Source organism: Rana temporaria, chromosome 1, assembly GCF_905171775.1.
Source record: "Rana temporaria chromosome 1, aRanTem1.1, whole genome shotgun sequence".
NCBI lineage: Eukaryota > Metazoa > Chordata > Amphibia > Anura > Ranidae > Rana > Rana temporaria.
The window spans coordinates 281,284,962-281,298,762 of NC_053489.1; the positions used below are offsets into that span (position 1 = coordinate 281,284,962).

Sequence of the window (13,801 nt, forward strand, 5' to 3'; positions counted from 1 at the left end):
GTCCACAAAACGTTGAATCCATATCGCTTTTTGACATGCATATGCTGCTGCAATGCTTCAGTTGAAGGTAGAGCAACAGTTACTTGCTTTTGACTAGAACAATTTATGGTTGCTTCCCAATACTGGAAGATGAATCCACTTGTGGATTTGCGGTCTGTGCAGTCCCCGGGCCCAAGTAGCATCCACATATCCAACCCGTGTTAAAGCTGATGTTGCTGGTAACCGTAACTTCATCTGAATTGTTCCTTTGAGGTACTGCATCACTCTTTTTACTGCGTTCCAGTCACATTGACAGGGAGCTGTGACTTTCCTGCATAGTATGCCCACTGCTGCGGCTATGTCTGGTCCAGAGTGGCAACATATAGCAGCTTACCGATTTCACTGCGATACATGTCATTGTTGGGTAGCAATTTTTCTGCTTCATTGCTCTTTTGATAGCCTGGTTTCATAGGAGTTTTCACTTCCTTTGCATCTTGCACATGGAATTGTTCCAAGATTTCACAGATGTTTTGAGATTGGTTGAGAAGATAACTTCCATCTTCTTCTCTCTTTATTTGGATTCCCAGATAGTAGCTAATGTTCCCAAGTTCTTTGATTTCAAAATGTTCTTTTAGCTTGTGTACCATCTGATTGTAATCCCCTTTTTGGAAGGGAAATCAAAGGAAAAGGTAAGTGAACCAACAATGCACTAGCTTAAAGGAACTTATTTAGAAAATAAAAAACATACCTTTACAACCCCTTTAGGACTGTAGATGCTCTGCTGAAGTTTACACACAAGGTTGTCTCCTTGCTCAAACCTTGGTGGTTGCTCCATGTAGAGATCTTTCTTAATGTCTTCATATAAGAAAAAAAATAGTTTGACTTGCATGCCCTTTTCATGGCTGCAACACTATGTAGTGCTCTGTTGGTGGAGTGTTTTATTACGGGGCAAGTGTTTCATCGTAATCTTCACTGAATTTCTGGAATTAACAAAGTAGTCTGGCTTTGTATTTGTGGATATTCCCTTCTGTGTCTGACTTTACTTTGAAAGTCCAATTACTTCCTATAGTTTTTCAGTTAGGAGGGAGCTCCGTGAGTGCCCAGGTTTTATTTTATTGAAGTGACTTTAACTCTTCTTCTACTGCCTTTCTCCATTTATTGGCTTCATGTTTTGGCAGTTTTTGTATGTCTTGCCAGGATGTTGGTTCAAGTATGCTGTGTGTTTTGACAGTGTATTACAGCTTGTGGGGTGGTATCCCATTTGTAGTCCGAGTGGATCTTCTGACTTCAGGCAGTTCGGCAGGATTTGGTGGGAACTTGATTCCGGCAATGTGAGTTCCACCTCTTGTTCTTACTCCTGCACAGGTTCGCTTTGGTCGTCCTTTTCTTCTGGTTTGCTTGGCATATTCACTTCACAGCTTTCAGGGATCAGTGTTTCTGATGATGGGCTCTCATCAAAATAAACACTACGGCTTATTGTCAATTTGTCAGTCTTTAGGTGTAGGATTCTGTAACACTTAGTTTGCTCACTGTAGCCTACTAGAATGCCCTTTATGGCTCTATTCTCTGTTTTTCACTTGGAATATATATATATACTTTACATCCACTCTGATGTGCCCTACACTAGGCTTTAATCCATGTCACATTTTGAATGGAGTACTTTTAATGTCTCTTGAGGGTTTCCTTTGTAGTTGCTTTGACTCTTTCTTTTGTGGATAGCTTTAGCTTTTGCTGCTTAGCTTTCCAGATAGAACAATCCTTTTTTAAGTGACCGGTCTTCTTCTTGCTGGCTTTTTTATAGTCTCATCTTGTACAACTTTCTTAGTTTGCTGTTTATACTTGAACGCTCATGCAGTATCTGTAATGAAGTCCACATACCTTTGGCCATCTTCTCTGTCCTTATGTGGATAAGCCGGTCATCTTCCACTAGTAAGCTTATAATTGCTTTTGCCTGTCTATCTTTTCTGGCCCATTCTTCCGTCTCTCTTTTGTGGGTCTGTCTGAATTTAGCACTTGCCACAAGTCCTCCTTGCTGCTAAGAAACATTTGTAGTTTAAACTTTCATAGCTGGTAATTGGCATTGTTCCTCTTTGCAATTGCAAACTTCACATCTGAACCACTTGCCATCTTTCATCAGTCTGTATACAGTATTCACTGACTCACTGAGTATTCCTTCCAGTGCCCCAGGGTGCCACTGGGTGCCTGATGAGTGCCCTGGGGTATTCTCTCCAGTGCCTGGTTGCCTGGGACCCATAACCTATTAGGAAGTTATTAAATCATGCACTTGGAAGCTTGTTGTATGCAGAGAATACTTTGCTTTCATGGAGGATGTCTTTATCATGTCTTACAGGAAACATAATAATACAAGTACATGCTTATACACAGAAGGCACATCCTGTGATTACATTAACACAGAGAATACACACTATAATACTGCAGTGTCACCTACTGGTATAGATAGGTATAATGCATGTATATAGTTCACAATGTAGAAAGCTACTTGCTGTTGTTTCTTTTCCAACACTTTTGAGCTTCTTTGAGCCTAAGTGCTTTTTTTACAAACCCTCCTTAAAGTCTATGGGCACAACTTGGATAGAGTCACCTTGAAGTAGTACAGACATAAAAACAAAGAAGCAGCGCACAATAGGTAAGATTGTTATCACACTTTATAGTCTAAATAGAAAAATAGCAATTGACAGAAGTATTGGCACAAACAAATATAAACATGGATATAATTGAATATAATGTATATAAAAATGTATAAAACAACCAGTCCACAATGAGAGTCCTGTGATGGAATGATCAAATGTAATAGTCACACTGTAAATGGATAGCAAAGGTACACACCAGAACAGTTGGCAAATCACTGTTGGGATAGTTTGCATACAGTACCTCGAATGGAAAACACTCCAGTGCCCAGACTGATATACTGTAGATGGATGCACCACTGTAGATGGAAACAGCCAACCAGAGGGAACAGGAGGAGACACTGTAAATTTTTATATACATGATATTCAATTTTATCCATTTTTATATTTGTATGTGCCAATACCTTTGTCAATTGCTATTTTTCTATTTAGACTATAACGTGTGATAACAATCTTACCTATTGTGCGCTGCTTCTTTGTTTTTATGTCTGTTTGCCCATTTTCCAAGTGGTTGGCAGAAGCACTGGGTTCTACATACTATTTTTCACAGATAGTACTGTGTGTTGCTATACTTCGTTGTAGCGCTAATAGGGGGATGTGTGTGTTTTTTTCTGTTGAAGTAGTACAGGAAACTTTTCTAAAGACTGAGCGAGTTCAATAGTGATAATTAAGACAGCTCTCATTAACTAAAATGGGATTTCTCTTCTCTATTATACTCAGTTGGGACATGACACTACACGTATTACAAGACCTCGCTTGTTTATTAACCACTTAAGACCCGGACCAAAGTGCATCTAACGGACCTTGCCCCTTTTTGCGAATCGGGACTGCGTCGCTTTAACTGACAATTGCACGGTCGTGCGACGTGGCTCCCAAACAAAATTGGCGTAATTTTTTCCCACAAATAGAGCTTTCTTTTGGTGGTATTTGAGCACCTCTGTGGTTTCTATTTTTTGCGCTATAAACAAAAATAGAGCGACAATTTTGAAAAAAATGCAATATTTTTTACTTTTTGCTATAATAAATATCCCCCAAAAATATATAAAAAACATTTTTTTTACTCAGTTTAGGCCGATACGTATTCTTCTACCTATTTTTGGTAAAAAAAATCGCAATAAGTGTTTATCGGTTGGTTTGCGCAAAATTTAGAAGGGTTTACAAATTACTATTACTTTCCTGGGGACAACCCAAAATTTGGCATCTACATACAGGGCGCCAGACTATAGATTCCAATTTTTTTTAAGCATGTGATTTGAGCCAGAGGCTCTAATAGGCTTCAAAAAAGATTGGGTTCGGACGCAGAGCACTGCGCTCCAATCCCACCCAGATGTGTGAGAATAGCGAATTAATACTCGCTATTCTCACACTAATTCTCCTCCCAGCCAATCAGGATGTGAGACCTGCTTCCCGATTGGCAGAACGGAGAAGCGATGGTATTGGACAAGGGGGAGGAGGGAATAAACGTGTGGCTGGGGGAGAAGCAAGAGAAGAACGATGGACCCACCAGCCGCCACCCTAGGGATGGCTCACTATTCGACTCAGCTATCCAGCATTCCCCTGCTTGAGGAGGGGATGGGCAGGACAGAGGTAAGTGGTGGGGGGTTTTGTATATATTGATCCCGGTGCGTTCCTCTCTGTGGATGGTGTTCCCAGTGTTTGTCTCCTGCCGGAGAGGGGTTGGCATTGGTTTGCCGCCTCCCCGCCAAATTATCAAGCACCTGCCACCACTGTCGATAACTTATATCATACATGAAATAGAGAATCCGTAGCAAGTGACAAAACATTTAGCATATCAAAGAATACATTAGTCATACTACAACAGAAAAGCAATGTGGATAACAGGAAATTAAGTCCATGTGCCTAAACCAGGGAAACAGGTGCTACTTTACTTTCACTTTCAATGATAATGGTAAACAGGCCAGGACAGGCTGACAAGACCAACTAGACCACCTTTCACAATTTTTACAAGGGATCCCGATGAGTGTTTTTGTTTCCATCTGGGGTTATTATGGTTACACTTTTTCTGAACCATTAGTCGCGCACCTACAGACCTATGTTGATTACTGGAGAGAAACAAAGGTCTTATGCCGCGTACACATGACCATTTTTCATGACGAGAAAAATGCAATTTTTTAAATTGGTTGTGAAAAACGATCGTGTGTAGGCTCCAGAGCATTTTTCACGATGAGAAAAATGGGCATTAAAAATTTAGAACCTGATCTATTTTTTCTCGCCGTTTTCACCTTCGCCTTTTTTATCGTCATGAAAAATGGTCGTGTGTAGGCTTTAACGACGGGGGGAAAAAATGCGCATGCTCAGAAGTAAGTTATGAGAAGGGAAATTTGCATAATCAGCCCAAAGGGTGGCGCCATTCGAATGGAACTTCCCCTTTATAGTGCCGTCATACGTGTTGTACGTCACAGAGCTTTACTCGAGCATTTTTTATTACGAGTGTGTTTATGCAAGCAGGCTTGAGAGGCTTCACGTCGAGAAAAACTTTGTTTTTTTTTCCATGACATAAATAACGGTCGTGTGTAGGCGGCATTAGAATTCTGAAATTATGACAACCAATTTTCTTAAGTTTGGAAAGTTTGTGGTAACAAACTCTTCTTTCTATAACAGAACAGCATTTATATTGTTTGATAGGATGGTTTTATATTTACTGAGGTCCATTTTAGTTAATGCCAAGATGAATTTCACATTCACGGTAACATTTCAAGGGCAGCCTTGCTAAAAATGTAGTTACATTGTTAACTTGAAAATCCTTTATGGAATTCTATTTTACTAAAGCAGTTCAATTTATGCAAACTGCGTTGTAAATGAACAAATTCTCACATTTTTGAAGTTATGCTAAATAGATTTATTTTCAAAATAAATGATGGACATTCAGACATCTTTTCATGTGCAGCATATTATCTCACAAAAGGTATATTTGAAACAATGCTCTGCGCTTTATAATGTAAAGGTCACTTATGTAACTAGTTATGAATACGATTCCTGAACCAGTTTTATTGTGATTTCAGGTTCTTAGAAGTCTTTCTTATCTATTGTCATTCTGCAAACCAATGGCTGACAATAGAAAAATACTTGACTGGAGAATTTCGGAAATATAACAACAACAATGGCGATGAAATCACCCCCACTACTTTATTGGAGGAGGCCCTTTTATCCTTTTCTCACTGGACGTATGAATATACAAGAGGAGAACTGCTTGTTCTGGACCTGCAAGGTAATGTTTGTACTTTTTAAATGACATCTATGTACAACAAAGAGAAGTCAAAGATCCATGGAACATGAAGTTCATGAATAAAGTTGTTAGAATGAGAGACAGAAGAAACAGAAATAAAATTATGTTGTTAATGACAGTTCTTTGTTGGGATACAATCATTTGTTTTGAAGCCCACCAAAACCTTTTATTTTGTTTTGGATAGATCAGATGGGGGCTAGAGACCATGTCATGTGTTTATTAGTGTCCATGTCCCTGTTGAGAAGATTTGCTGTCAAAACTAGCTTCTTGTCTAGGCCTCTCTGTCCACTGACAACTGTTTCACACATGTCTTGCCCTGGTGTAACAGGCATAGGAAGTGAAGGAAGATTTTCCTCTATTCAAAACTAGAGAAAAAAATATTTTGCTGGAGTTAGGCTAATTACATCCAAATTAAATACACAATAATTGTGCAATTTGTCTACTGATGTTCTTGGTATATTGACCCTCTTGCCACAAGGTCACTTTTACAAAAAGCCCATGTTTATTTGGCCACCTTTGCATGTAAGGAAAAGCTGCTGCTTCTCTGTTCTCCAGTTGCTGAAAATATTTGACTAAATGAGTTGAATGCTTGCACTCCTCGCCGGGCCACTGTGGTTCCTCCCATCATTTTGTACATCCAATCATGACGTATGAGACAGTGGAAAGAACCAAACCAACCAACCAACAGAAGCAGTGCGGAACTCACTAGATGCTCAGATGCGTACAGTGGCTGGGGTGTGAAAAACCTACAGGTTGCCTGGGGGAACCACAGCGGTTGGCTGGGGTTCCTTTACAGTTGGGAAGACCCTGTGGTGACTTTAAGATTTAGCCAGCAAGTTAACAACCATTTCTAAATATTATGTTGGTTCATGGGTAATAGCCCGTACACACGATCCGAATATCGTACGACGGATCGTACGACTTTTTTCGTTTAATAGTCACAAGTAAAATGAAATAGGTTATTAAAGTCACGAAAATTCTCGTACGACCGAAAAAAATAATCGGAAGTGATGTCATGTGTTGTAATGTATTTGTATTGTATTGTCGGACGACAACTGTACCGACTAAACGAAAATCGTACGATCTTACATCGTACGAGGAAAATTTTCGTGCATGTCCAATCGAATAATATCAGATGAACGGTCGTGATCGGCTCTCGAAAGTAGTGTACACACGATCCGAAAATCGTACGATTCTTCATCGGACGATCGTTTTCGTCCGATATTCGGATCGTGTGTACGGGCCATAAGTCTACCCAAACTGAATAGTTCTGCATTTGGAAGATACCAATGTGTAAAATCACAAGATATAAGGTTTCTCTACTATGGTTCTTTTCTGGTACCTCTGCTTTGAAGTATTACTTCTTCTGGTACAGCAAGGATGGTCTTACTCTGTGTATGATAAAAATGAAAACTCCGGAAGGCAGAGGTAGACAAGTTAGTAATAGCCAGTTAGCAGCGAAAGACAGTGTGTGATTAAACCTAACAACCATAAAACATTGAGACATCTAGACTGGGATAACTTATTTTTTCAGGTTTTTTCACATCATTTTTCCACTAACACACTTCCTGTTCTAGGGTGACTACTCTCTCTCATTGTACTGTCTATATGAAGATTCAGTGTGGTCATTTTAAATCAGTAGTAAACCGCAGTGGATGAAAAAAAGGCATTGTCATAATATGCTAGTATCCATCGCATACTAGCACATTATAAGAGACTTACCTTAGAACTAAGCCCTCCAGCGCCACCCTGTCACCGCTGAGAGGACTGACATATTTTCCTGGTCTTCCTTCCGGGTTTGCATCCTCTGGCTTCATGAGTGGTCAGGGGCACGATGATGTCTCTCCCGTGCGCATACACCGTTTATGACATGGGGTCTGAAGGTCTGGTACTGTATGCCAGACCTTCAGAGTGCATGCGCCGGTAACATCACTGTCTGTATGCACTCTAAATATCTCCTAATATTCACAGTACCAACAGGTAAGCCTTACTATGGGCTTGCCTGTAGATGCAAGTGGTTGAACAGAGTTCACTACCACTTTAAGACACAAAGGGCCAGATTCACAGAACAAATACGCCGAGTAACTACTGATACTCCGGTGTATTTTCAAATTTGCAGCGTCGTATCTTAATTTGTGATTCACAAACAAGATACGATGGCTTTTGGCTACGATGCGACAGGCTTACGGCTTCGTACGCCTTCGGATCTTAGGCTGCAATACTTCGGCCACCGCTGGGTGGAGTTTGCGTTGTTTTCCAGCGTCGGGTATGCAAATTAGCTTTTACGGCGATCCACGAAGCTACTCGCGTGCGTAACGTCGTTTTTTCCCGTCGCAAAGTTAAGCAATCTTTTTCATGGCTTAACTTTGCACCAGCCATGTTAAAGTATGGCCGTCGTTCCCGCGTCAAATAAAAAAATAAATTTCGGCGTAAGTACGTTACGCACGTCGCCATTCACAAACACGTCGGGGCGCCGTAATTTCGCGCAAAGCACGTCGGGAAATTTACTAACGGAGCATGCGCATAACGTTCGGCGTGGGAGCGCGCCTAATTTAAATGGTACACGCCCCATTTGAATTAGGCGGGCTTGTGCCGGACGTCTTTACGTTACTCCGCCGCAAGTTTATACTCAAGTGCTTTGTGGATCAAGCACTTACGAGAAAAACTTGCGGCGGTGTAACGTAAAGACGATACGTTACGCCGCCGCATTTGTACTTGAATCTGGCCCAAAGTGTATTAGGGCTACAAATCCCAGAGCTGATAATGCTGCTTGAGATAACACTGTAAAGGTGCCATGATGCAGAACAGCACTAGATTTCCTGCAGAATAAACAAAATTTTTTTGCACTTATTGAATAGACATAACAAACTGCTTTTATTGGTATATTTAGAAGACCAAATGGAGCAAAAAATAGAATGGCATATGCAGGATTTACATACACTTTAAGGTGCTGTATTCAAAATGAATTAGCTGCCTTAATGCAGGGTGCCTCAACGCATGTTATTGCAACATTTAAAATTTGCAGAGCTTCAAACCAAAAAAAAAATTGACAATATGTCAAGACAACAAATTTTTTTTATCACTACATTTGGGCCTCTGTGTAACCTTAAACATCTCGCTTAAGTTAAGTGAAAGGTTTCATAAAATCTTTTAATATTATCAAAAATAGAAATCCTAAACTGCATGTACTTGATATATACAGCAGATGTCTCTCTCTCTCTTTAAAGGATTTTCTACCATGGCAGCTTTATCTGGCTTCCCATGTATAAATCCAAAGTGGCTTTTTACAATTTACTGTTCGGAATCTCTTCTCTATGCCACCTATTGTCTGTAGGGTTTTTAGACCTACCATAAAAAAAACAAAAAAAACAATTTGGTAATTAAAAGATATTAAAACATATTTGGGGGGGGGGGGTACTATCTATATAGAAAATTGACCAAACTACAACACAGCTGAAATATTAAGGGCTTATTATTCCACTTCATAATCCTGTTTACAGTATGAAATGATAAGATAACGATTGATGTTTCCATGTATATGTAGTATGCATAAAGAAACCTGAACAGAATACTGGATCATAGTGACATCAGTCATTGTGTAGTAAAGCGGCCATCAATGATTTCACCAACATTTCGGCACTTCATAAACAATCATTATTGAAGGGTGACCCTGAAATTAATCTGGAGTCTCCTTCTTTTGTTGAACTGTACATTAATGGCTCAATGTTGACAAAGCTTCGTCATTTTTTTAATTTTTTAACTGCCTCACCACCATTCATTAAAACAACCCTCACTGCTCATTTCTAAAGGCCAGTATTCATGAACTGTATATATTTTTCTTACAGGTGTTGGGGAAAATCTTACAGATCCATCTGTTATTAAACCGGAAGACAAGCAGTAAGTTTAATCTTATTTTACAAGCTGCCACTGAAAATACAAAAGCCGATGTAGCGTTCAGTAGAGATTGTCTGTCCATCTGTCCTCATCACGGACGGTTTTCTGCAGATTGCTGCCTTTCACATCACAGACTGCCTGTCTTAATCCACAATTAAACAAGCACAGTATATTTAAAAGTGTTTTACTGTTTGAGTAATTGGAACAATTGTGAGTGTAATCAGCTAGAACATCTATATTTCCATGTTACCGGATGACAGACTAACACAACCGCACAAATTAGTAGAGCATCCGTGAAATTACTGCTGTCATTATTTTTCTTTCTCTGTCGCTGTGGCAGACACAGCCTACTTTATGTGAGACTCTTTGGTTTCATGAACATCCTTTTATTTGTGAGGAGAAACAAGTTGTCTTCAGTGAGTAGAATTGCAGTGCCTCCTGGGAACTCTCATCTGGTATCTGAGGGAGAGCTGAGATTGTACCCTGGGACCTTTCTGAGTTGGAGACGAGCTGTTGTTGTCTATACCACTTTGTTATTGGACTAATTAAATAGTTTCCACTTGTGTTGCATGAAATTACAACATTCCCAGAGAGTCTGCGCTTCCAAGCTAAAGACAATGCACATTACATGAATGACAGCAGAACAAGAGTTTCATGTGCCAGATGCTGTATATGCTGTGCATCCATGAACTTGCGTTAGAAAGAATTATAGGTGCCAGTGATTTGCATCTGGTATCACTGCATTTTTAATATGAATAGTACAATTTCAGTATACAGGCAGATAACATAGTAGTCAATAAAAGAAGGATGTACTTACATCATTAAACTGTATGTGTAAGCAGATATATATAAAAAATAAAAAATCCACTAATATATTCATTAGAATACTTGCATGAATTTTTAAAAAAGTACCTCAATCATTCTTTGTACTACCCTCCTACAAGCACCTGCACATTAACATTCACACTGAGAGAGAGAGAGGTAAGATAAGTACGTTTTTCTGTTTGCACAATGATGTAAATGTAACATTTAAAGCTTAACCACTTCAGCCCCGAGCCTATTTTTCAAACTTGTTGTTTACATGTTAAAATCATTTTTTTTTGCTAGAAAATTACTTATAACTCCCAAACATTATATATATATATATATATTTATATATATATATATATATATATATATATATATATATATATATATATATATATATATATATATATATATATATTTTCTAACACCCTAGAGAATAAAATGGCAGTCGTTGCAATACTTTTTGTCACCTTATTTGCACAGTGGTCTTACAAGCGCACTTTTTTGGAAAAAAATACACGTTTTTGAATTAAAAAATAAGACAACAGTAAAGTTAGACTAATTTTTTTTTATATTGTGAAAGATGATGTTATGCCGAGTAAATTGATACCCAACCTGTCACACTTCAAAGTTGCGCCTGTTTGTGGAATGGCGACAAACTTTTGCCCTTAAAAATCTCCACATGCAACGTTTAAAAAATTCGACAGGTTGCATGTTTTGAGTTACAGACGAGGTCTAAGGCTAGAATGATTGCTCTCGCTCTACCCATAGCGGTGTTACCTCACATGTGTGGTTTGAACGTATGTGTTCGCTTCTGTGCGCAAGCTCGGCGGGACGGGGCACATTTTAAAAAAAAATCTAATTTATTTTACCTTTTATTTTTATATTGTTCTTTTATAATAAAAAAACAGTGTCACTTTTATTCCTATTACAAGGAATGTAAACATCCCTTGTAATAGAAAAAAAGCATTACAGGACCTCTTAAATATGAGATCTGAAGTCAAAAAGATCTCAGATCTCATATTTACACTAAAATGCAATAAAAAAAAATGTGGTTTGAAAAAAATAAATACAAATTGTCTCTCTAAGAGCTATGCACGGAAGTGACATTTTATTAATGTCGCTTCCGCCCTGCAATGGTATGGAGCCAGGTGCGGGCCATCTTCCCCTCACTCATCTGGTTTGAAAAAAATAAATAAAAATTGTCTCTTTAACTGCTTGCCGACCAGTCACCGCAGTTATACGGAGGCAGGTCGGCTCTGCTGGGTGAGATCACGTAGCTATACGTCATCTCGCCGAGCAGCCAATAGGGGCGCACGCTCGTTACAGAGCGAGAACCGGGAGCTGTGTGTGTAAACACACAGCTCCCGGTCCTGTCAGGGGGGGAAATGACCTATCGTCTGTTCATACAATGTATGAACAGCGATTTGTCATTTCCCCATGTCAGTCCACCCCCCTTCAGTTAGAACACACCCAGGGAACATGATTAACCCCTTCCTCCCCCCCCCTAGTGTTAACCCCTTCAATGCCAGTGGCATTTTTATAGTAATCAAAGCATTTTTATAGCACTGATCGCTATAAAAATGCCAATGGTCCCATAAATGTGTCAAAAGTGTCCAAAGTGTCCGCCATAATGTTGCAGTGCCGATAAAAAATCGCTGATTGCCGCCATTACTAGTAAAAAAAAATATTAAGAAAAATGCCATAAAACTATCCCCTGTTTTGTAAACACTATCGGCTAGATTCACGTAGATCGGCGCATCTTTAGAGCGGCGTAGCACATCTCAAATGCGCTACGCCAACATAGCATAGAGAGGTAAGAACAGTATTCACAAAGCACTTGCTCCCTTTGTTGTGCCGGCGTAACGTAAATTGGTCGGCATAAGCCCGCCTAATTCAAAGTAGGAAGGAAGTGGGCGTGATCTATTAAAATGAAGCATGACCCCATGCAAATGAAGGTCCGAACGAACGGCGCATGCTCGCGCATGCTCAGAATCACGTCGCATATACTCCCTAAGATACGACGGCTCAATACCTATGACGTGAACGTAACCTACGCCCAGCCCCATTCACGTACGACTTACGTAAACGACGTAAAATACGACGGCTGTTCCCTGGTCCATACCCTAACATGACTTACCCCAGCTTTATGAGGCTTAACTTTACGCCGGACGTACGCCTTACGTAAACGGCAAAGATTACAGCGACGGGCGCAAGTACGTTCGTGAATCGGCATATCTCGGTCATTTGCATATTCGACGTGTAAATCAATGGAAGCGCCCCTTGCGGCCTGCGTAAATATGCGCCCAGGCTCCGACGGCGTAGGAAACTTACGTCGGTCGGATGAAGCCACAATTCAGGTGTATCTAGCTTTAAGAATCAGGCGCATAGATACGACGGCGCATCTGTGCACTTATGCGGCGTATATAAAGATACGTCGGCGTAAGTGCTTTCTGAATCCGGGCCTATAACTTTTGCGCAAACCAGTCTATTGCTACAATGGACTATGGGATTGCCTCTAGCACTCAAGAGGTGCATTCTGGGAAAATTCATTGAATGAGTTTCTCTACTCCCTCTACCAGCTTTAGCATAAAGCCCAGCAAGGTTGTTTCTAAAAGTGTTAAATCCAAAAATAAAAGAAGCCACACATATTACTCAAAGATGCCACCAGATGCTTAAAACTGATCAGCATCATATTCTGAAAGATACCAAGATTGGTAAATTTCCCAATGGTAACATGACATCCCAAGAAAAATAACCAGTCTTGTCTATATTTCCATCGCACACGTTCCTGGGTTACAGGTTCCTCTGTAGCAGGTGCTGCAGCGATCACCAGTTGGACACTGGATACATCACACACAAACACACATGTTCGCCAGAACACCATGGCTCTTGACTTCATCATCACATGCCTGACGAAGGGGTCCTGCGTGGCTCAGAAAGTTTGCACTTATTCTATTGTGATGTGATCTCTCTACAATAAAAGTTTGGACTGCAATTCAGGATTGATGGTGTGTTCTGGCAAACATGTGTATTTATAAGAAAAATAACCAGGCAGTGCTTGTGGAAGCATATTGATAAAAAGATGTGGGCATTGTTTTTTTAGAACCAATGAAAAAGTGACAGTGATGTACTGAGAGAGTCACCGATTGAGGCATGGAGTAAAGTATTCTTTAGTAAAAAGGAAAGTGAAGATAGGTAGGAATGTGCCCATGTAGATGGCAGT

The 13,801-nt window shown here is 39.9% G+C and overlaps 1 protein-coding gene across 1 annotated transcript in view; it reads left to right on the top strand.

Annotated features, from left to right (window-relative positions):
* TRPM6 (transient receptor potential cation channel subfamily M member 6) overlaps positions 1–13,801 on the top strand; it is a 253,247-nt gene that overhangs the window by 205,568 nt on the left and 33,878 nt on the right. The window contains exons 38-39 of the mRNA XM_040324943.1: positions 5,651–5,856; positions 9,720–9,771. Coding sequence (XP_040180877.1) covers positions 5,651–5,856; positions 9,720–9,771 — 258 coding nt within the window. The remainder of the gene's footprint in view (positions 1–5,650; positions 5,857–9,719; positions 9,772–13,801) is intronic.